This window comes from Ipomoea triloba, chromosome 12 (assembly GCF_003576645.1).
Source record: "Ipomoea triloba cultivar NCNSP0323 chromosome 12, ASM357664v1".
NCBI classification, from domain to species: domain Eukaryota; kingdom Viridiplantae; phylum Streptophyta; class Magnoliopsida; order Solanales; family Convolvulaceae; genus Ipomoea; species Ipomoea triloba.
Window position 1 is genome coordinate 11,430,786 of NC_044927.1, and position 25,548 is coordinate 11,456,333.

The 25,548-nt window shown below is 40.5% G+C and overlaps 2 protein-coding genes across 2 annotated transcripts; both read left to right on the plus strand.

Moving 5' to 3' along the window:
• Positions 1 to 281: 281 nt before the first annotated feature.
• LOC115998079 (triosephosphate isomerase, chloroplastic-like) lies at positions 282 to 3,804 on the plus strand. The gene is made up of 9 exons (XM_031237546.1): positions 282 to 660; positions 1,287 to 1,313; positions 1,450 to 1,519; positions 1,736 to 1,859; positions 2,201 to 2,285; positions 2,384 to 2,516; positions 2,678 to 2,851; positions 3,235 to 3,317; positions 3,427 to 3,804. Exons 1-9 carry the CDS (start codon positions 457 to 459, stop codon positions 3,481 to 3,483), a joined length of 957 nt encoding a protein of 318 aa, XP_031093406.1. The 5' UTR covers positions 282 to 456; the 3' UTR covers positions 3,484 to 3,804.
• A 16,732-nt stretch (positions 3,805 to 20,536) lies between these two features.
• LOC115999838 (probable alkaline/neutral invertase B) lies at positions 20,537 to 24,678 on the plus strand. The gene is made up of 5 exons (XM_031239767.1): positions 20,537 to 20,679; positions 21,049 to 21,527; positions 22,354 to 22,785; positions 23,183 to 23,741; positions 23,829 to 24,678. The coding sequence occupies exons 2-5, from the start codon at positions 21,123 to 21,125 to the stop codon at positions 24,116 to 24,118; spliced, it is 1,686 nt and encodes a 561-aa protein (XP_031095627.1). The 5' UTR covers positions 20,537 to 20,679; positions 21,049 to 21,122; the 3' UTR covers positions 24,119 to 24,678.
• The last annotated feature ends 870 nt before the right edge of the window (positions 24,679 to 25,548 follow it).

Below are 25,548 nucleotides of genomic sequence, written 5' to 3' on the forward strand. Positions count from 1 at the left end.
CATCATTAATTTAACATCATTAATCAAAGATTTAACCTGTCTCAGGAATTGAAACCCATAAAAGTGTAAAATTTTGCCATTTTTATACCACTTCACTTCTTTCCATTTCCCCTAATTATAATTCTCCTTACAATATAATTGAATTCGAATTCATACTTTATCCATATCTTATTTATTACTTTCCCCCTCTAATTCTAAACCTTTTCCCAATCAAAAGCCGTGTAAAAGTTCCTTTCTGGAATAGTGTTTACACAGATGACGATGCGTATTCCGTATTCCGTATTCCGTATTCGTAATCGTAATCAGTGGTAGGTAAGCTATTGCCTATTGGCATTTGGTTGTTGCAGTTGAAGCGGATAGAAAAAGGTGTCTCCCACCCAGCCACTGAGTACTGAGCAGTAGCGTCTTCATCAGTCCACTACATTTCAATTTTCAGAGTTCAAACGCTTTGCGGCAATGGCGGTGTCCTCAGCATCTCTGGCTTCTCAACTCTCCGGTCCCGCCTCCACTCCTAACTTCTCCGGTCTCCGACGATCTATCCCCACCTCCCTCACTCTCTCTACCACTCAATCCTTCTTCCACACCGTCGACTCTCGCCTCTGCCTATCGTCTTCCGGCAAAGGCTGCCGAGCTGTCGTCGCCATGGCCGGCTCCGGAAAGGTAGGTTTTTTTGTTTTCCGTTTTTTTTTTTTTTTTAATTAGTATTTTGGCATCTGGATTCGACAGTGGAGTGTATTCGCAGATCTGATATTCAACTGTTTTTTTTATGTATGTATTTTCTACAGTATTATAGTTGAAACTGGAGAAATGTTTTATGTTTCGATGATTATGATGATGTGATGCGAAATTAACAACTATTTCAAATTACTTCCAGTTTTGATGGAATAATTTGGAAGAAATTACTAGCAATTTTAAGTTATTGAACTAGATAGTAAACTGTTGTTTCTTTACGATAAGTTCAGGGGATTAGATTCAAAGTATGATATCATTAGGTGTACTAATTATCAAGTTACCTTGTAGATTATGCTGAGGAAAAAGAGGGAAACCCTGAAAGGAAAACAATGTTCTTTATAGTTTTAGTGCCAAAGTTGTTTGCTTCAATAACATGCTCTATACTGTCTTTAGTTAAACTATCATTCAGTAGCTGAGGGCAGTTTAAGTAAATTATTGTGCAAGCATTACATTCAATGACATTCTTGTTGCTATATTTCTTCTCATTAATTGCCATTTGACTTGTTACAATTTACCACTGAATAATGATTTTTGTCTATATTGTTTGCTTGCAGTTTTTTGTTGGTGGAAACTGGAAATGTGTAAGTATTATCTCTTAATCCACTTACAGAAATCCATCATATCCTCATGTTGTATTTATAGCCTTGCGTGTTTGTTGTATTTAGTGCTCTTGATTCTTGATGTTCTTAGTTTCTTTTTCTTGGACATTTCTTACAGAATGGAACAAAAGAGTCTATAGCCAAGCTAGTCTCTGACTTGAACAGTTCAAAGCTGGAGCCAGATGTTGGTTAGTTCATCATTTCTCTTTATTTGCCACTTAGATGCAACTTAAAATAGATATCTGTAGTGCTGTATCAGTGGTGTGTGTTGATGGTATTGTATCTAAGTCTATCCTCAATTAATGAAATCTAAATCAAAATTTTGAAGAATCAAAGTTACCTTTATCCATTAAATTTATTTTTTCCCAGAATATATCACTATTTCTATCCTTCAAAATTTACAGATGTGGTGGTGGCACCTCCTTTTCTGTATATTGATCAAGTAAAGAACAATTTAACTGATCGGGTTGAGATTTCTGCTCAGAATTGTTGGATTGGAAAGGGTGGAGCTTTTACTGGAGAAATCAGGTGAAGCAAATATGTTGCAAGTTGGATATCAAAAGATAATCATTGCCTTCTTCTGTAAAACCTTTCATGAAAATGATAACAATATCAGTTTAGTGTGTCCGGTGAGGTCTAATTTATTGGATGAGTGCTGTTTGTATGTTTTACTTCTCATATGGCATTCCTTTTCATCAGAGCAATGTGTGTGGACTGGATTGATGTATCACTAGGACCTTTGTCTACTCACTATTCACAGCATTCTGACTAGAAAGCCATTTTACTTCACCTAATATAAATAAGTTGAAGGAGTTTACTTGTGGTCGAGGATTGATTTCTTAAATAGTCCTCTTCATTTCCATTTACAGCGTGGAGCAGTTAAATGATATTGGATGCAAGTGGGTCATTCTTGGTCATTCTGAGAGGAGACATATAATTGGAGAAAATGATGAAGTAAGAATTTTAAATACATATAATAAGAGAGGGAAAATTAAATGTTTGCTATACCTTAGAAATTTCCTCACAATACTTCATATTGAATTGCTCTGCAGTTTATAGGAAAGAAGGCTGCTTATGCCTTGAGCCAGGGTGTTGGAGTTATAGCCTGCATCGGGGAACTTTTACAAGAAAGAGAGGCAGGAAAAACTTTTGATGTCTGTTTCCAACAATTAAAGGCTTTTGCAGGCAAGATTTTGTTGATTATATTCCTTCTTTTGATTAAAAGATGTGTGCTTTTTACAATCTTGTGTGTGGGCAGGGGAGGAGTTGGTTGGAGACAGGTTTTTCTTATTCACAGTTCTGTTGCACATCTTTTAGTTTAATGACAGTAGATTAACAATGTGCAGACGCTTTACCAAGTTGGGATAATGTTGTCATTGCATATGAACCTGTATGGGCTATCGGAACTGGCAAAGTGGCCACACCTGAGCAGGCTCAAGAAGTGCATGCAGCTGTTCGTGATTGGCTTATTAAGAATGTCTCATTAGATGTTGCTTCAAAAACACGTATTATCTATGGAGGTACTGTTTTAAATTTACATTATATATGCAAAGCAAAATCTCTGTTTAGGTGAATGTCTGGGTTGGTTTAGAATATGTCCACTTTTAGGCGACTAATCTCTGATATTTTACTCTAATGCTGGGAAACATTTCATAAATTATTTAAACATAAAGATAATTTAACTTCCAAGTTCCAAAAGTTGAGGGTAAAGTACTGCTCATATAAAAGTCGGAAGCTCACAAACTGCTAATATCTGTCCATGAATTTACTACGGGTGTTATGTGCTTATTAGGAGAATATGCTGCAATATCAACAATTCGGTGTGCCATCTTGGCTTTCTCAAAATTGTTCAAGAATTTTATGAAGTTGATGGTGTTTTACAGAAGTTGAAATTATTTGACAGGTTCTGTGAATGCAAGCAACTGTGCCGAACTTGCAAAGAAAGAAGACATTGATGGATTTCTAGTGGGAGGCGCTTCCCTAAAGGTATTTTCTTAACCAACCCCGATCTCCTAAAGTATTTCTTGGTTAAAACATCATTCTGCTGGGCTGGAGATCATAACTAACTTGACTTTCTGTTTCTGCATTTGCACAGGGTCCTGAATTTGCCTCCATTGTTAACTCTGTCACTTCCAAAAAGGTTACTGTCTGATTATAGTTTAGTCCCTCCGTTTGATGGTCAATACCATGCATGCCAAATAAATGAGTGGGAGAAATTCCTGTAGCATATACATCATGCTAGATAGGTTGATACATACATGGTGGGTGAAATTTTTGATAAAATATTTGCTGTCATCACAATGTAAGTCGAAGAAGACGTTACTTGAAAGAACGCTTTCATCCACCTGTCATATAATGCTTTGATGTTATGCCTTTCTGTTTAGTGATGTGATACATCGACAAGGAATAATGATTTGTGAACGATCTCTTTACAATGAGAGCTAATAATAAGACACTTCAGAATGTAATGTTATGCATTGGTCGTGTTATATATATATATATATATATACACACACGTGAGAAGAAAACAGAAGAGAATAATGGATATGAATTAATTGATGAGGTGATGTGACTTTGCATGCCAATTTATGCATGTTTAGATGAGAACTTTTCGCCACATGTGCTGATGATGGATGGTGGAGAAGGCTACGTGCTACAAATCTGCGCAATTTCCAATAAAAAACATGTGCTGATGATGTAGATTCTATAATCTTGTCAGGCATGAAAACAATGCACTTCAGAATTAGTGAAAGAAACTTTAATGTGTAGAGTAATTGATAAATATAATCCCATGAAATAGAGATTTATTAACTAAATTTATAATTATATAATTTTAGGGACTAAATGTGTCACACTATAAACAATTGAAGGAATAAGTTTGTTCAAATCAATATACATGGGCCAAATTTTCAAAAGTAGAATTATTTAGGGGTCAAAAGCGCCGTTTTCCCTTAATATTATGCCCATATTTGTAGGAGTAGATGCACACGTAAAAGATGTAATATTTGATATTGTAATCAGTCATCCTTTGAAAACGCGGAGACCAAGGTAACAATGGAGTCACCATCTCTGATTGAGAACGCAAGTACGATTGCACAAGCTGATTTTTTTTTATATTTTTGTTTTGCTATTTAAAAATAGAAAATGATTGATGGTGGTGGTGCATTCGAGTATATACTGTTTGCAAACATATGGAAAAATAAGAGCGGTAAGGAGTTTAAGTGGTTTGAATTTACATTAAGGTTATGGTATGTGTGAATGACAGTGTAAGGTGTGTGCAAACTGGTAGATGAAAACAAATGGAAAAATAAGAGTGATACGGGGTGCAAGTGGTTCGAATGTGCATTAATGTTATGGTGTGTGTGCACGATAGTGTAGGGCATGTGCAAACTGGTGGAGGCAAATGAATGGAGAAAGAGGAGTGGTAAGTTGTGTGCATTTGACTGTATACCATGTGCAAATTGGTAGAAGAGCAATTATTACCAGTATTGTTCTGTACTACATTAATAGCCATGTGTGCATCCTAGCCCAGCACGATTGTAAATTGATGGAAAAATAAGAGTGTTTAGTCTGTAAAGGGGGGAAAAGTCAAATCCAGGTCACGGTGTGTGCATACGCGAGTAGAACGTATGCAAACAGAATGGAGAATAAGAGATACAAACATGCAAATAGAGGGAGTGTGTGAAGTGGTTTTTGAATTGTGTGAGGAAAAAATAGAAGGTAAAAACGCCATCGTGAGAGATTTGGGTAATTTTAGATGGGATGCACGATCTGTTTGTTGTTTTGTTTCTTAATTTGTTGGGTTGTTAATGGTTGATGAAGTCATAAGGACTTCAATTGCTAAGGTTGTGCCGTTTGTAGAAGCTTAACCGAATCAGCAAGCCGATGAGGCAACACAATCATCGACCGAGGAGTCAACCCGAGAGGATGAGGAGACAGTACATCCAATGGTCAATGATCTTCTTACCTAAGTGGTAAATGTAGTTGAAACGTCAACTCATATCTCTACTCCTACTTGAGAAGTTACAGAACCGAGCAATGATGCTGCATTGTGGATATTCCAAGCCATTCATCGCCCACTTGAGAGGTTAATGAACCGAGTGGTGAACCAGCTCGAGGAGTAGTTAGCTCACCTTTCGTCACACACTCGAGAGGTAGAAGAACTTAGGGGGTGAGGTTGATCCCACAACTACTCGTGGCAACATAATAAACAAGACTCCTAGTGTTTTTGATGAAGGAGTTCTTGCTTCTATAGATTCAGGTTCAACTAGTGGTGAAAATATGGAAGCGCCACTCAGTACGAGCCCACAGAATATGTTCTCTGTTCCTATTGGTCAGGAAAAGACACCCTTTCCTTTACCACAACCCATGGAAGGTTTAACTTCTCTATTTGTATCTCTCAAGACCAAGGTCGAGGAGTAAAAGTCAATGTTTAAAAATGTGAGGAAGGTTGTCAAGAGGACTCAGAAGGTGGCTAATGAGATGAAATCTCAAGTGCAAAAGGAAACTAAGGAGACTAGAAGCTTCGTTCTCTCTCACAACGCACCAACCAAATTTACTATAGATCAGAAGTTCAAGAATTTGGTTATAGAGTCCTTAACTGCACTAAGATTATGGCCAATATGCAAAAATTACTGGATAATGTACTTGGTGGCCTCCAGCAAGTCTATGAGGACCAAGGCAAACTCATTGATATCTAGAAAGCCATCAAAACAAAAGTTGACCTCACTGAAGAAAAAGTGGACATGAAGTAGTCAACTCATTTTGGGCAGAAATTAAGAAGTTATGCTTGATGAGATCCATGCATGCTATAATTGATTCCTGGCACCCAATAGCAACAACAGCAGCTGATGATACCAAAAAGGGGGAAGAAAGACACCCCAGGCCAGAAGCCAGTCAAGCTAGTCCGAGAGGTCCACTAATTCTTGGTACTCCAACTTCTTCGAGAGGTAGTGGTAGAAGAACTCAAACCACCACCGTCAACACAGATTGGAGGGTAGTTCCTTTTGTACCCTACGAAGAAGGAAGTGACAAGAGGTTTAGAGGTGAAAATCTGCCACCATGGACTAAGAAGTAGGACAACAAGAGAAGGATAGATTATGTATCTTCTCGAAGTGAAGCCCTTGACAAGAAAATGAAGCGAGATGAAGCCAATGAAAAGGCAAAGAAGCATCAAAGGGCTGAAGTTGAATGAAGAATAAAAGGCGTATTTGATTCCCTTAGGAGGATCACAAGCACAGAATATGATGAAACTCTTACCAGTGCCATCTTTGAGGCTTTAAGAGATAACAATGTTTCATTCGCTGATGGGATGAATACAACTGAATTGAGAAGATGGTGGAGGTGTGGCATTATTGCAGGAAGTGATGTTATTAAAGCCTTCCACAATTACATGAGCTTTAAGATCAAACACTATTTTGGCCACCTCGTTCTAAGAGATAACATTAGAGGCATAAGGCATTAGATCAACCGAATATTGGATCAAGTCGCAGCCAAGACAAGGAAGCAACAAGAGGAAGCAAGACAAAGGCTACGAGATACTTAAATTGTAATTTTTATTTAATTTTGTGTTTTTATTAAAAAAATCTATGTAATTGTAATTTTTGAGATGTTGAATAAAAGAATTTTGTGTGGGTTGCATTGAGTTAGTTTATTTCATATAATTTCAAATTCTTAGAATTATAAATTGTGAAACTCAATTATGGGCTATTTGTAACGAAAAATCCTTTTCATGAATAATTACAGCTTAATAATATGGGTATAGTGTTTTGGCATCTTCAAAAAGGGAAAATTATTAGAAACATTTTGTTTAGATTTTGATCATACCTGATAGGGAATATATACCCCCGGTATACGGCCCTACGAGTACTATATGTATGGCGGGCGTATTGTACTATAAAAGGGACTTGAGTCCTTATTGTTAGGGACTTTTGGCCCCTCTCTTTTTCTCTCTATGATTCTCTCCCTTCTCTCTACATTGATGGAAGAACAATGAATAAAGGGATAGATGAATAAAAGGGTTTTCTTGGGCTAAATTTTCCTCTGTACTTTATATTACTATACACTTGAATACATAGATGAATTAATCTCTATCAAATGGCGCCGTCCGTGGGGACCCGACGAAAAGTCGTGTTCCAAATCTAAAAAAATTGTTTGCATGTTGGGCGATGATGTTCTGTTCGTGTTGATCGGTTCTCTCCTTTCAATTTTCTCTCCAAAACATCATGGCTACACAGCAACCTTCCGATGTGTGCATGTATGAGAAGAATGTAGGGAATGGGTCAAGAAGCTACTGTCAAACTCCAATTCCAATATTAATCAAAGGTTACCATATCTGCTCCTATATTCGCCATCTTCTCCCACATTAGAGGCAAATAAGGAAGCTAGGAAACAGAGGGCAGATTCCACCACAGCGCTGGTTCCTCCCGCCGGAGCGGCCGCCGCGACGAGTAGAGGATCAGCTGGGGAAATTCGTCCGTTTTTCTCCGTCATAGCCAAAGAATCAGACGTTCTTGAGGCAGCAAAGTTCCGCCGGTGATTTCATGGTTCCAGCCAGATTTTCTCGAGTCCAGAGAGGAATCAGTTCGAGAATTGAGACGAAAGAGGCTGCAGACTATTGGCCCTTGCTGCATCACCGCCGAAGACCCCAGCTCCGTCACCTGCCACTCACCACTCACCGTTGCATCTTCCCATTGTTTTAGGCTGAAGACCGAACAACACCTCGGTGGCTCCGGCCATTACTGGATTGATTCTGTTTTTCCCCCATGGAGAAGCGTTGATGAGGACTTGCGGTGCGGCTTCAGAGAACCGTTCCTGGCCGTAGCGTCATCTTCATCTTCAACATGGCGAAGATCCATTAATGGGCAGTCCAGTAGAGACAGGAATAAATGCATGCAAGCTTATTGGTGGGCAAGGGTGCTGGCGGTGGAATGCGCAATTCGAGACAGTGGAAGGAGAGAGAAACGAAAAAAGAAAAGTAAAAATAAAAAAGGAAAATACGGGAAAGATCGGATGATCAAGAGCTTGGGTAGTCTCTACCAATCACCGGGCACACTGTTTGGCCGGTCACCGAGCACTACACGCTATTTGGAATCGGAACAGAGCAGAACTCCGACTACGCATCATCTTGACGGCTGACTAACTTCATGGTCGTTGAGAGCTCATCTGATCGGTACCATCGGCGAATGTATTTCCGAGTCTTAAATCACTAAGATGGCGGAGACCGCGCATTGACCATGGCTGCATTATTGGCATTCACAAAAGGTCTCCCGGTCATAACAAACTGATGATGGTGGCGGGTGCACTTTCCTTTAGTCATTTCTTTCTATCGCTTTTGGCTTGATGTAACCACTATAACAAGTGATACTGATCGGGGATTCTGACAGCCAGCTCGGGGAATGTATAGTGTGAACGGTTCGAAGCTTAATCCCGACCGCTTGGTCGGAGAAGGCTAGAGTCGACGAAAGCTTAGAGGCATCGACTCGTAGCTTCAGGGCCGAAAGAACCCCGAGTTAGATTAAAAACCCTGGCTGCGCAAGTCTCTGCACAGAATCTGATCGCATGCATGTGTGTATGTCACTGATTGTGAACCTCCGAAACTATGCTCAGTTCCGATCATACCATCTCCACGCGATCAAAACCTTATGGCCGAACTGATCATCATAAAGCAACTAAGTACATCTCCCGACCTTCCGAGCTGTTGACGTTGATCGGAGTCCTGGAGGATTGCCTGGCCCGTACCGTAACAAGCTCGGATGACTCTCTGCTCCATGCGTAATCGGAGAGGTCGGATGAATGGATTCTACATGCTCGTTTTCCTTGAATAAATCTTGTAGTCACTCTGTTGTACGGGAATGCTAGATCGGATGATCTTAGGTCCGCAAAAAATTTCATCGGGTGCTCCAACTCTGACCTTAATTTTGTGCGCTTGAATCGCCAGTCACACCGATTCAAACAGGCCGGTCTCAGATATCATATGGTCGTATCGTTCAACTTTGTTCACTAATCTTGGTACAGCACCGACCACCACAATAATTCCTCCAAACACGGCTGATCTAGCTCACTGCATTGTGTGCTCTAACCGACCTTTTATTGTATGACGTGTGTCTCTTCTCGAATGGTGCATATTTAATGGTGCATGCGTGTCCTTTCTGGTCAGGAATGTTTATTCACTGATAGCAACGTCGACACCGCCACCACCAAGTGAGATCGAACCGGCCATAATACGGCACTCGTTTGGATTTAGAAGTCTGAATCGCAACCCATACATCACCGAGCTGCATGTTCCGATTACAGCAATCCCGGCCATCTCTTCGTGCCACCCATGGCCTTCTGAACCGCTCGGCCTCTCCCGAGCTGGTGGCGTTCGTGGGGGTGACCATACCTAGATAAAAATGTTAGAGGATGAGAAAGGCAGTTCAAATTAGTTAAAAATCTTGCATGTATTCTCCTTTTATCTTTCTGTTGTAACCGTCTCTGGCTTCTGTTGTAACTGCTTCAGCTTAGGCTATATATAGTAAGCAGTTACCTACTCTTGTATTCACTTCACAAATATTGAAAACACTTCCCTTTCTTCCTCGCTTCTTCTTCACAGCAAATGTGAATCGGCTTAATCATGGTATCAGAGCACAGACGCCGGCAGTCCTACGCAGCGACTGTCTCCGGCGAGACAAGCCAGGAGGCTCACACGACTCCTCCTCTGATCGTCCGATCTCCTAACCGCTCAGCTTCACAGAGGAACCACACTGCTTCGCAGCAACAGAGGAGCTCCACTTTAGAGGATTTGGAGAATCCTTTCTACTTGAATCAGAACGAGAACACCAGTGTTGTTCTCGTTAATCCACTCCTAACAGGCACTGCAAACTACAGCGCTTGGTGCATTTCAATGAGAATAGCGCTCGAAGTCAAGAACAAATTGGGATTCGTTGATGGTAGCATCATCGCTCCGAACAGAGATAATCCGCAGTACGCGGCATGGAGACGCTGCAACCTGATGGTGTGTTCTTGGCTATTCAAAGCTGTACATCACTCTATAGCACAGAGTGTGATGCATATGGATCAAGCGGAGATCTCAAAATTGCAGAGCAAGATCTACAACCTAAAGCAAGGAAACAGCTCCGTCAATGAATATTACACAAAGTGCAGAACTCATTGGGAAGAGATGAACTCTATGTGTCCGATTCCCTATTGCAAATGTGATCCAAGGTGTTGCTGTGATCTCATTGATCGGATCATAAAAGAACGAGATGAGGATCATGTGATACGTTTTCTGCAGGGGTTAAATGAATCGTATGAGAACCTCAAGTCAAACGTCTTAGTCACTGATCCATTGCCAAAAGTTTATACTGTGTTTGTCATGGCCGAGAAACTGGAACGGCAATTGGCGTTAAGCACTCTCAGTGTAAACAATTCAGACCTAGCACAGGCAAATGCAATTCAACAAAACCTGACAAATGTTGATCTAAATGGTGATATAGTGGCAGTGTTGAACAACTATGGCAGACGAAACTTTAGTAACAATCGAGGAGCTAAATGCACTTATTGCGGAATGAATGGACATACCATTGACAAGTGCTATAAGAAGCACGGATACCCTCCGGGATGGGTTCCAGGCTTCAAAGCAAAGGGGAAACAGATACAACAAGTTGCTGGTACCTCAGACACTTCAATGGACTCAAGTAGTACCTCTGAACAACTACAAAAGTTGATATCCCTCTTGCAGATCCAAGTTGCACAGCACTCAAAGGGCAACACTACTGCTGCTGTGTCCTTAGTACCACAGTTCAATGAACATGAAAATGAAGGCAAGTCCTCTAACATGCATATTAATTCAATTTCTTTATCTGAGTCTACTTGGATTATAGATTCGGGAGCCACTGATCACATTGCATGTTATATTAACTCTTTTGATACCTTTCATGATGTTTATGGAGCTAAAGTAAATCTGCCTAATGGAAATGGGATTGTTGTCAAGCACATAGGATCTGTTAAACTCAGCAGTGGGTTAAACCTAGCCAATGTTCTACACATACCGGACTTCAAGTTCAATATAATTTCGGTAAGCAGATTATTGCAAGATGATTGCTGCAAACTAACATTCTTGCATGGGCAGTGTGTGGTTCAGGACAGTCATGGGAGGGAGATTGGTACAGCTAAGGAAGAGAATGGACTCTACATTTTGTTGCAGCCTACGAAAAGTGCAGTTCATAATAGTTTTGCTATACATTGTAATAATGGTGAATTGTGGCACCAAAGATTAGGGCATTTCCCTTTCAATAAACTACATTTAGTAGATGATGTTGAGATATCTAGCAATAAACATATAGCTTGTGACGTTTGTCATCTAGCAAAACATAAAAGGTCTCCATTTCCTTTAAGTGTTACCTCCTCTAAAGTCTGTTTTGAATTACTACACATGGACATATGGGGGCCATTCTCTATTCCTACTATGTAAATTGGTGCGTTCCCTTTACGGTCTCAAACAAGCGAGCCGGCAATGGAATGCGAAGTTAAGCTGTGCCCTTTCTCAGATGGGTTTCTCACAGTTGAAAGCTGATCCGTCTCTGTTCACAAAAGGATGTGCAGACAGTTTTATTGCAGTTCTTATATATGTGGACGACATATTGGTAACCAGCCCGAACTTAGCTTTGATTACAGAACTCAAGACATATCTGGATGAGGTTTTTAAAATTAAAGACTTGGGAAAGATAGGTTATTTTCTGGGGATAGAAGCAAGCAGAAGCAAGGATGGTTTGAATTTATGTCAACGCAAATACACTCTTGACATATTAGCTGAAACAGGTTTCCTTCACTGCAAACCTGTACCTACTCCAATGGTGCCCGGTATTCGCCTAAGTCACAATGATGGTGAGTCATTGTCTGATATTGGTTCATATAGAAGATTGGTTGGGCGTCTACTCTACTTGACTGCCACAAGACCGGACATAGCTTATGCTGTGCAGCAATTAAGCCAATTTGTCGATTGCCCCATAGAGAATCATTTAAATGCAGCACATCGCATCCTTAGGAACATTAAGCGGGCTCCTGGCCAGGGTCTGTTCTACCCTAAAGGTGCTGAGCTACACCTCAACGTCTTCTCAGATTCTGATTGGGCTTCATGCCCTGAGACGCGTCGATCCATCACAGGGTATTGACTGTTCCTGGGGACTGCTTTGGTCTCTTGGAAATCAAAGAAACAAGTTACTGTATCTAGATCATCCTCGGAGGCCGAATACAGGGCCCTTGCTGCTGCTGTTTGCGAAGTTCAGTGGTTCACTTTTCTCCTCAAGGATCTGCAAGTTAACATGAAGAAGCCAGCAGTTCTGTTCTGTGACAATAAATCTGCTGTGGCAATAGCTGAGAACCACGTTTTTCACGAACGTACCAAACATTTAGAAATCGATTGTCACCTTGTTCGAGACAAAGTCGCTCAGGGAACCATTAAGCTGCTGTCTGTCTTTTCGGCCAATCAACTAGCTGATGGTTTCACAAAAGCTCTTCCTAATGCTCAGTTCCTGTCGTTTGTTTCTAAGATGGGCACGCAAGACCTGTATGCGCCATCTTACGGGGGGGTGTTAGAGGATGAGAAAGGCAGTTCAAATTAGTTAAAAATCTTGCATGTATTCTCCTTTCATCTTTCTGTTGTAACCGTCTCTGGCTTCTGTTGTAACTGCTTCAGCTTAGGCTATATATAGTAAGCAGTTACCTACTCTTGTATTTACTTCACAAATATTGAAAACACTTCCCTTTCTTCCTCGCTTCTTCTTCACAGCAAATGTGAACCGGCTTCATCAAAAAAGCCGAAAGCTGGATGCAGGTTAGCAACTTGGTGGAATTTAATAGAACGGGTGCGAAATCCGATCATAGCGAGGCATCTTGATCAGCAGATTCAGGGAATTCGCTTTATTGATAAAATTGCCTGGTGATCGGTGATCGGTGCAGACGACAGTGAGGTTCATGATTGGAGAAACGAGTGCTCGAGGTCGGGAATTTGATCGGAACTGCCACATGTCATTGCCGACTTCAAGCATGTCCGAGTTCTTCATGTATTATGGACGGGACTCGACTGCTATGTGATTACATGAAAGGCACCAAAGAGTCTCGAGTTATCTTCGCGACCAGATTCTATCGCCAGTATCTGAGCATGCATGCGTCGCGGAGCCATTTTCAGTTCTTTGATCGGAGGGTGTGGAGGTCGGCAGTTTTGTATGCAGATTCTCAAGCTTGAAATAAGTAAGCGTTCAATACCAGAATTTGGGGCTCAGATCTTGAAGCTACTCGGGAAAGAAGAAGACCGACCACGCCATGACTGCAAAATTCAAGGTTGCAAGCCTCTACCAGCTGTCGCTCCGACTAGAGTTCTTGACCAGGGAGACGGCGTGCATGGCCATAGTTGGCGACTAACCCGGCCTCCCGACCTCACCTCTCGTCGCCGATCTATAGAGCTCAATCTGAGCGTGTCTCCTGATTCACCGGTCTTTCACAACGCAGCTGAGTTCGGCTCTAATCGAACCAACCATAGCAACCGTGACCATCTCTCCGTGCTGCTACGTACATTCAGAGCACCCCGACCATTGCCAACCAGGAGTGATCGATCCGGCCATAATATAGTGAGTCTGACCACTTAATGAACCAGAGTTCTGGTCTGCTTATGTTCATCAATCGCTACTGCATCACCCAAGCCGGAGACCGTATACCACCACGCCGCCCGAACTTCTGGTCAAGCCGATAGCTGGTGGAGTTTTAAGCAAATGAGCACACCAGTACGGGTCGCGAATGCTTGTTTGGAGATGCGGTGATCGGGAAATCTCGAGTGGCTGGCACTCATTCAAGGCTAATCTTCGTCTGATTCTCAAATTGGGCAGTAAGATCAAATTCCTTGTATTTTATGTACATAGGCCGTGTGTATTCTTTGGGCCCAAAGATTAGAGTATACTTCTTTGAGCTATTTGATACTTTCATGGACATGTTATGTCTTGGGCCAAATAGGCATGGCTTTATATGTTGTACCACTCACAAATCATGTATTTGTAATAGTTATAGCAAGACTAAATGTATTAAGCCCGGTCAGGTTGGTATTTCCACCACCGGCATTGTAAGTCCGGGGTCAGATCTCGACATAATTAATTACGACCGAAAAGTCGGAAAAAACTACGGGAGTAAGGTGCCCGCTCGGTCCTCGAACCGATCTATTACGACGGCGGTCGAAAAAAATGCTACGACCGAAAATTCGGAAAAAACTACTGGAGTAAGGTGCCCGCTCGGTCCTCGAACCGATCTATTACGACGGCGGTCGAAAAAAACCCTACGACCGAAAAGTCAGAAAAAACTACGGGAGTAAGGTGCCCGTTCGGTCCTCGAACCGATCTATTACGACGGCGGTCGGAAAAAACGCTACGACCGAAAAGTCGGAAAAAACTACGGGAGTAAGGTGACAGCTCGGTCCTCGAACCGATCTATTACGACGGCGGGCGGAAAAAACGCTACGACCGAAAAGTCGAAAAAAACTACGGGAGTAAGGGGCCCGCTCGGTCCTCGAACCGATCTATTACGATGGCGGTCGGAAAAAACGCTACGACTGAAAAGTCGGAAAAAACTACGGGAGGAAGGTGCCCGCTCGGTCCTCGAACCGATCTATTACGATGGCGGTCGGAAAAAACGCTACGACTGAAAAGTCGGAAAAAACTACGGGAGGAAGGTGCCCGCTCGGTCCTCGAACCGATCTATTACGATGGCGGTCGGAAAAAACGCTACGACTGAAAAGTCGGAAAAAACTACGGGAGGAAGGTGCCCGCTCGGTCCTCGAACCGATCTATTACGATGGCGGTCGGAAAAAACGCTACGACTGAAAAGTCGGAAAAAACTACGGGAGGAAGGTGCCCGCTCGGTCCTCGAACCGATCTATTACGATGGCGGTCGGAAAAAACGCTACGACTGAAAAGTCGGAAAAAACTACGGGAGGAAGGTGCCCGCTCGGTCCTCGAACCGATCTATTACGATGGCGGTCGGAAAAAACGCTACGACTGAAAAGTCGGAAAAAACTACGGGAGGAAGGTGCCCGCTCGGTCCTCGAACCGATCTATTACGATGGCGGTCGGAAAAAACGCTACGACTGAAAAGTCGGAAAAAACTACGGGAGGAAGGTGCCCGCTCGGTCCTCGAACCGATCTATTACGATGGCGGTCGGAAAAAACGCTACGACTGAAAAGTCGGAAAAAACTACGGGAGGAAGGTGCCCGCTCGGTCCTCGAACCGATCTATTACGATGGCGGTCGGAAAAAACGCTACGACTGAAAAGTCGGAAAAAACTACGGGAGGAAGGTGCCCGCTCGGTCCTCGAACCGATCTATTACGATGGCGGTCGGAAAAAACGCTACGACTGAAAAGTCGGAAAAAACTACGGGAGGAAGGTGCCCGCTCGGTCCTCGAACCGATCTATTACGATGGCGGTCGGAAAAAACGCTACGACTGAAAAGTCGGAAAAAACTACGGGAGGAAGGTGCCCGCTCGGTCCTCGAACCGATCTATTACGATGGCGGTCGGAAAAAACGCTACGACTGAAAAGTCGGAAAAAACTACGGGAGGAAGGTGCCCGCTCGGTCCTCGAACCGATCTATTACGATGGCGGTCGGAAAAAACGCTACGACTGAAAAGTCGGAAAAAACTACGGGAGGAAGGTGCCCGCTCGGTCCTCGAACCGATCTATTACGATGGCGGTCGGAAAAAACGCTACGACTGAAAAGTCGGAAAAAACTACGGGAGGAAGGTGCCCGCTCGGTCCTCGAACCGATCTATTACGATGGCGGTCGGAAAAAACGCTACGACTGAAAAGTCGGAAAAAACTACGGGAGGAAGGTGCCCGCTCGGTCCTCGAACCGATCTATTACGATGGCGGTCGGAAAAAACGCTACGACTGAAAAGTCGGAAAAAACTACGGGAGGAAGGTGCCCGCTCGGTCCTCGAACCGATCTATTACGATGGCGGTCGGAAAAAACGCTACGACTGAAAAGTCGGAAAAAACTACGGGAGGAAGGTGCCCGCTCGGTCCTCGAACCGATCTATTACGATGGCGGTCGGAAAAAACGCTACGACTGAAAAGTCGGAAAAAACTACGGGAGGAAGGTGCCCGCTCGGTCCTCGAACCGATCTATTACGATGGCGGTCGGAAAAAACGCTACGACTGAAAAGTCGGAAAAAACTACGGGAGTAAGGTGCCCGCTCGGTCCTCGAACCGATCTATTACGACGGCGGTCGGAAAAAACGCTACGACCGAAAAGTCGGAAAAAACTACGGGAGTAAGGTGCCCGCTCGGTCCTCGAACCGATCTATTACGACGGCGGTCGGAAAAAACGCTACGACCGAAAAGTCGGAAAAAGCGACACTCTTTACACAAACGAGGAAGAATTACCCTCGTTCACTTTTCTTTGTAAATTGTACATGTGTGCTAAGTCCGGTTAGGTCGGCACTACCACCACCAGCCCGATTAGGTCGGCATCGACACGATAAGCCCGAGACAGTATCTCGGAATAAGCCCTACGTAGTAGGCAATTCAGCCCGCCAGGTCGGCATTCCGCCTCGAATAAATCCAATCCCTTGATTGGTACGACTAGATCGCGAGTAAATCCAATCCCTTTATTGGAAAGTTTGAATCTCTAAATCGGGATCAGGTTCGACCTCTTGACCATCCGGTCGCTAGGTCGGTAAAATTCGACCTCTCAATCGTATCGCAAATTTGATCCCTAGATCGGTAGAGTTCAACCGACCCTTATAGTCCAAAAAGACTGTGCTTAAGGTTGTGCTCTTTTTCCCTTAGCTAAGATTTTTTCCCATTGGGTTTTTTCTTAGCTCGAGGTTTTTAACGAGGCAACCGGCATAAGTCACGGATTATACGATCAGTTTTCCCGACCTGAACTCTTCTTCATCGACGCTTAAAGTTGTGCTCTTTTTTTCATTGGCTAGGATTTTTTCCCATTGGGTTTTTTCTTAGCCCGAGGTTTTTAACGAGGCAACTAGCGTGAGTCGCGAACGGTAAGGCCAGTCTTCCAGCCCGACCCCTTCCTTGTTGACTCGACGTCAGGGCTCGGACTGGGGGGGCTAGTTGATAGGGAATATACCCCAGGTATACGGCCCTACGAGTACTATACGTATGGCGAGCGTATTGTACTATAAAAGGGACTTGAGTCCTTATTGTTAGGGACTTTTGGCCCCTCTCTCTTTCTCTCTATGATTCTCTCCCTTCTCTCTACATTGATGGAAGAACAATGAATAAAGGGATAGATGAATAAAAGGGTTTTCTTGGGCTAAATTTTCATCTGTACTTTACATTACTATACACTTGAATACATAGATGAATTCTCTATCAATACCAAATGATAGGAATTTTAGACCCCAATTTATTTTATTTAGACTTAGGATTTTCTGCTCAACATTCAAACAAATCGAATGGTACCTCGAGTAGTCAAAACATGTTCATCCTAATGATAACTCGAGAAGTTAGTCTCAATAAACGATTGGTAGAGTAATCCAAGTGATTATCTCTCGAATGGTTCGAGAAGTAGAAGACTTGAAGACCAAGGTGATCCAAACCAAGATATGCGATACGAACCAAAGAGTTGACTCGAGTCCAAAAAAACAATTCGAACCAAGGTGGTCCGAGACAAGCAAAGCGATCCGGACAGTAGAGGTGATCCAGACCAAGGCAACTCGGACCAATACATACGATCCGGAGCCAACCCGGGGCATTGGGTCGTTTCCCATCCCATAGCCCGTCTTGGGATCCAGAATGATGGATTTGGACCGAGTTATGCATCCGGTCCATGGGGTAGTTCCACCATTCCCAATAGTTAATTGTTGACGTACGTGTTATAATTTGGAATCATATGCTTGAGTGCACTTTAATTCAACCTGCAACCCAAAAAAGAGAAAGCAGGAGGAGGAGGGGGGTTGGGAGAATCCATAATCAAAGCATATATTCCAAACTAAAGCCAGCCTAGATAAAACAACTACCCTTAATCGTAAAGCGAGAGATGCATGTGTATAAAACAACTAATGTAGGCCGGAAGTGGAGCATGAAAGAAAGAAAGAGATGAGAGGCAAATTAAAAGTTGAGATGGAGATGGAGGAAATATATAATAAGCGCAGAGGTGGAGAATTATGGAAGCAGTCCTCAGGCGCACCACCCCTTGCACTCCTAGCCATTTTCTCCATTGTTATCTTCTTGCTCTCACTGTCTCATTACAGTAGCTACAAAGATGGAGTGGAGCAGACGATGATCGGATTTCGGGTTTTCGCCTACTTGCTCCCTCTAGCCTTGCTCTTTCTCATCAGCTCCACCTACTTCAGATTCAGCACCTTTAACTTCTGGAACCATGCACAACCCCGCCCGGCCCAGAAATTAAAATTATGAGCAGAAGATATATGCAAGTGCTTCATTTCCTGCCTTCTTATACAGTTTAATTGTACGTGTTCCCAATTAGTTATGTATAAGTTGTTCATTTAGCCTGTATGGCTTCCCAATGCCACAAGCTAAGTAACACAAATAATTCAATATTCAATTATTCATCATTACCTCAAATCAACTAAATCTCATCTATATATATATTATTACAAAATTAAACATGCATACTCTGAGAATTATGTTAATTAATTTATGAATAAATTATGTTAATACGTCTTTGCGAATTTTACAATGATAACGTTCAAGTGCAAACTCACACATTATTATTATATACCATGTAATTATTTGAATTAGAAGGAACACAAATTTATAATTGATTGTCACATATATACCGTAACAATAATAATCAAATACAAATAAGGGTGTGTTTGGTTCATAGGTTTACATACCAGGAATGAGAATCAAAATAATCATAGTTAGTGTTTAGTTGACAATTTTTTAAAATACAACTATGGGATTTGATTACCCCTCTAACTAAAAACTTCATTCCCTAATTAAAAATTGTATCATTCTATCTTATTGGTAATTTAATTTTAAAGTTTGGATTAATGCTTTTAGATTTTTATTTTGATTTGTTTTTGTTGATATTGGCGCTTTAGATGTTATTATATTATGATCAATTGCCTTAATTTTTATTCTTGTATTTTAAAAACCTTTATTCTAAAAAAAAAAAAAAAAAAAAACCTTTATTCTCATTATAGGATCATACATAAATAAACATGAATATTATTAATCATTCCAATTCTAAACTTATTACCATTACCAAGTATTTAATTTCCATTCTGTTCCCTGGTAGAAATCCAACACAGCCAAAATCATGTACATATTGCGTGCTATGAACAATAATACATACAGATAAGCAGCTAACAGTACTCAGTGCCACAAATGGCAAGTCATCGGTTGGTTTATACACACATTTGCAATGGACAAGCATTCCCCCACGTAACTTCCCCATTCCCCAAGCTCCAGACAAGCATTGCATGCGCACCCTGGCCTCTCCGAATTATAATTCATGCTACCATTTTACTTCATATCCCTCAACACAATCATCAAAATATATAATTTAAAACGCAACCAGTCACAAGATTTCAAGTTCAATTTTTTAGATTGATTTATTTTCTTGTAATCGTTTGTCAGCTAGAGGTCATAAGACATCATTTACTGTTCTTCCAAAAAAAAAAAAGACATCATTTACGGAATATATACTCTCAAGTAGTGGTTGTGTTCTGTCGTCACTCAAAAAAATATATATATATAATTTAATGTCCGATAAAGCACGATTCTTGTGCTAGAAGTCAAAATTTATATATCATTTATATGAAATTTTACCGAGTAGCTTGCAGACACAAGAGTGACCTTCTCAGTTTAATACCTCATACAATCATGTATATTATACTTAATAATCAACTAATAATGTGTCCGATAGAACTATAATTATATCTAATATTGTCAACGTCCTAAAATGATGCTAGTTGATACATAAATTAAGGGTCTTTGGAGTCGAGATTTGAGTGCAATCCTTTCTTTCATTTTTATTTCATTTTATTTTATTTTGTTTGGATTTTTGTATTCACAATCCGTACACTCAGATGTCCAAAGTTGTGCGTTGTGCGTGCGCAAGATTTGCAATGGAGTACTGGACATGATCAAATTTAAGCTGTGAATCTATTTCTCAAATCTCATTTTGCGGGCCTAACTTTAGGATGGCATTGGCTCGATAGGATAATTTCCATGTATATGTGTCGTTTTCTGTATTTATTGTCTAAAAAATGGCAGCAAGAAACCAGGATGCTCTCTCTCTCTCTCTCTCTCGCTCGCTCGCTATCAGTGAATCAGTGAATCAGTGATCCATGTTTCCCTCTTTCTTTGATCTGTGCTCTACACCTCATGCTGGTATGGCGACTCTGTAACAATAGATGCACAAGCACACACTGTTCTTCTTTGTTTTTGTTCATATATTGCTTTCTTGGACGTGCATGGATCTATCTTGAATTGATAGCGTACTAGTGGTGAAAATGGGGTTTTCGTCTTCCTTTAATTTTTCCTGATTCTACCGAATTTTCCTCGATCCATGCTTGGTTGGAGAGTGGGGAACCGCTGGTACATGGAAAAAGGATGATGAAAATCTGGATTTTTAGGTTTCATTTCTGTGTTTATTTTCTTTGTTTTGTGTTTCCTTAGCTTGATGTGTTCTTGTACGTTGCTCAATGTGTGATCAAATGCCACGTGGAGAGTGAATGCTGAATTTTGGTTTGAATGCAGGTTACTGATTTAGGCCCAATCAGGTAGTCATTGAATCATTTTTGGTTGTGAGATTGATTACAAGAGTTGCAAGAATGCCTATGCTTCCTTCGGATACATCTCACAGTGATGGTCTAAAAAACATAGGCTCTGCAAGTAGTATCCCTGAATTGGAAGGATTTGATTTTTCGAGGTTACCAGATGGGCCAAGAAATTTGAACATTGAGAGGCAGAGCTCATGGGATGAGAGGTCACTCACTTCTCCTCTCCCACCTTCCATACCTGACTTCATATATCGCTCCGCAGAACACTTTGATAGTGCATTTTCACCTAAGCGCTCTGGCTACACTAGTCCAATGTCACCCTTTGGATATGAGACACATCCTATGTTTGCTGATGCTTGGGAGAATTTGAGGCGTTCCTTGGTCTATTTCCGTGGGCAGCCTGTTGGGACCATTGCTGCATTGGATAATTCTGATGAAAAGCTCAACTACGACCAGGTCACGACTCCACTCCCAATCCTTTGCTAGCTTTTGCCTTTTGTTAACAAATCACTGACTTATGCCTTGTGCAGTTGTGCTGCTTCTTGAGTGGTTAAGCATGTGCAACTAAGCAAGAACTTAACTATATTTTCACACATATTTTGTATATCATGTATATACATGAGTTGAATTAGAATAGAAGACATTAAGAATATTACTAGTTTGGGAAGTTAGTTATATAGATAAGTGTACAAGTTTGTGCTGTTATTGTCAATATAGGGTGCACTTACAATACCTTTCTTGTTTGTGAATTTTTAAGAGCTAATTATCTGCCACCTATTTCTAGCTGGCGAATTTGGTATAGAGTATTTCTTTTCTGAGTTACAAGTAATCTGGTGTTATTGACTTTTAAATTTGGGAAGTACTAGGAGTCATTCATAGTTGAATACCTTGAGTTTGTGGGTTCAAATATGATGAAAGCTTTCCTTGGTTTTTCTCTCAAGTTCAAAATAGAAGGAAGTTTTGTAAGTTTGCTGACTTGCTGAATTGCATTTCTACCAAAATAAAATGATATAGTTAAGATCTTCTGCTCCTAGCCCAGGAAAGGGAACTCTGCTATATTCCCCATTTGCAGCAAGTTGGCTATAGGATTGTAAACCTTCATCCTAGCTGTCAAACTGATTTTTATTTTATTTATTTGTTTTGATCTTTTAAAGGTCTTTTTTTGTCCTATATTGATAAAAGCGCCTTCCAGAACACATACCATGTAAATTTTATGTTTGTTGGAAAACTATCTGCAAGCTTTCCTTGTTAGCTGTATGCTGACATTCTTTTAATTATTTAGGTGTTTGTTAGAGATTTTGTACCTAGTGCATTGGCTTTTCTTATGAATGGGGAAACAGAAATAGTAAAAAACTTTATCTTGAAGACAATTCGTCTTCAGTCATGGGAGAAAAAGATCGACCGGTTCCAAATGGGAGAGGGAGTGATGCCTGCTAGTTTCAAAGTACTCCATGATCCAGTCAGGGATTCAGAGACATTGATTGCAGATTTTGGTGAGAGTGCAATTGGAAGAGTGGCTCCTGTTGATTCTGGATTTTGGTGGATCATTTTGCTTCGGGCATACACAAAATCTACTGGTGATTCTTCATTGGCCGAGTTGCCTGAATGCCAAAAGGGCATGCACCTGATACTTGAGATATGCCTTTCAGAGGGGTTTGACACATTTCCAACACTTCTTTGTGCTGATGGTTGCTGTATGATTGATCGTAGAATGGTGAGTTTCTGTTTGTTGTTAACTTCTTGTGTTTTTTAATCTGTTTACTTTACAGGCCAAATCTTGCTCTACAGTCTGTTGGCACATGTTTTTATTTTTCAAAATTTATAACTTCAATTTTTTTCCAATAAAATACTCTTGAATATAGATTTACTTGCTCACTCAGCTTTTCTCATGCCAGATGAAATGTGCTTTAAATAACATATAGTAATTTGTGAACTATTGACCTCTGTACTATGCACCTTTATTGGGATTTCAGCTCTCATCCCTCTCCAATTCAAGACCTTAAAGTTTAAAACTCTATAGCCGCCACAAGAACATGTGAATATATCCTCGATCTTTGTGTGTGTGTGTGTTTATATTGTTCTTTTGCTGACTATATTGTGGATGCTTTTAGGGTGTATATGGGTACCCAATTGAAATTCAAGCCCTTTTCTTTATGGCTTTAAGATGTGCACTGCTTTTACTCAAGCAAGACACGGAGGGGAAGGCTTTTATGGAGCGAATAGTTAAACGATTACATGCTTTGAGCTATCATATGAGAAGTTACTTCTGGCTTGATTTAAAGCAGCTGAATGATATATACCGATATAAAACCGAGGAGTACTCTCACACTGCAGTCAACAAATTCAACATCATGCCAGATTCTCTTCCAGAATGGATATTTGACTTCATGCCAATCAATGGTGGATACTTCATTGGAAACGTTGGACCTTCGAGGATGGATTTCCGTTGGTTTTGCTTGGGCAATTGCATCGCGATCCTGTCATCCTTAGCAACTCCTGAACAGGCAACTAAAATCATGGATCTCATCGAGTCACGCTGGCATGAGCTTGTAGGAGAAATGCCTCTGAAGGTTTGCTATCCAGCCATAGAGGGACACGAGTGGCGCATCATAACAGGGTGTGATCCAAAAAATACCAGATGGAGCTACCACAATGGGGGATCATGGCCAAGTATCTATCATTTTACATACATACATACATACTCTCCCACTTGTTGGGGCTTTCTCTCTGTCTGATACGGTTTAATTTTGATTGCAGTGCTGTTATGGCTACTCACTGCGGCGTGCATCAAGACTGGGCGACCCCAGATTGCAAGGCGCGCTATTGAGCTAATCGAAACCAGGTTGTCCAAAGATGCCTGGCCTGAATATTATGATGGGAAACTCGGTAGATTCATTGGGAAACAGGCGCGAAAATACCAGACTTGGTCTATTGCTGGCTACTTGGTTTCAAAGATGATGCTTGAAGACCCTTCCCACTTGGGGATGATTGCAATTGAAGAAGACAAGCAGATGAAACCAGTTTTGAAGAGATCTACTTCATTTTGATCACTTTTTTTTTTATCTTTTGATCATTTCATGCACAACTTTGCCACATAGCATACACACACACATAAAAGGTTGGTGAAGTGTAGCATCAAGCAGAAGGAGAGGAATTTACAAATAAGAATATCATAACATATTAGTTTCCATATGTTTGATTGTTTTTGTATAGTGTATACACATAAACGGCAATTTCCTTCTGTCTATGATCTCTGTTCATTGCAAAAACCTTTCTTCCTTCTGTGTATCGAGAATGCTAGGCTATGAACTACTTGTCCACATATAAAACAATTGAAAAATGTTGCTGTTCATCTTAAATTTATCACCGATATGATTATGATGCGGTATATTTATAATCTGTTTAAAAAAGAATTATATGGTTCATCTATCATAATAATTAATCAAATAAAGGATATATCATAAATAAAGTTTATACAGTAATTAAATATGAAAAATGTTCAATAAAATATTTAAATTTTAGCAAATAAAATTTATGAGGTAATTTTAGGGGAGAAGTGTAGCGAACTCAAAATAAATTAGTTGTCAACTATTTATTTAATTTTTAATTATCCATTGAGAAAACTATTTAATTTTAGAGTGATATTACATTTTCCTTATATAATACTATTTGATTAGTTTCTTTTCGTGTGTGTTTAATTAATAAACTTTTAATGACTTTCATAAAGTCATTTTAAACTTTTGTAAGGATGTCTATATAAAAAAAATATTTATAGGCTATGTTTGGCAAACCTAGCTGAAATGGTAGCTGAAAGCTGAAAAGTAGCTGAAATCTAAAAAGCTATAAGCTCGAAACTGAAATCTGAAGAGCTGTTAAGCTAGCTGTTATGCTTAAAAGTGTTTGGTAAAATTAGTTTTTTGATAAGTTGATAAATGTAAAAAGACTAAAAAAGACATCTACATAAAAGTTAAATAATTTTAAATTTAAATAGGTTTGTTCACATATTAAAATATAAAATAATGAAATCAATATAATTTAATAAAATATAAAGTAAGAACATATATTTAAAAATATATAAAGTAAAAAAAATGTTTATAATTCATAAAATTAGTTCATACAAAAATTATTATTCAAACACAAATATCAAATTAAAATTACAACGAAACATATTGAAGAAAAAATGCCAAAAAAGTTTTAATTGGGAGGGATAAATGATGTCATTTATTTAAAATAATAAGGATAAAGATGGAAAAAAGTTAAGAAGCTACTAGCTTATTTTTGAAAAGCTACCTGAAGTAGCGTTTCAAAATAAGCTCATATTTTAAGCTACTAGCTTATTTTGAGAGCATTACCAAACAAAGCTTATAGCTTATTAGTAGCTTAAAATAAGCTATAAGCTCCTAAATAAGCTCTGCCAAACACAGCCATTGACTTTAATTAATTTTAATGAACTTCTTTATTTTGCAAAACGGGAAAT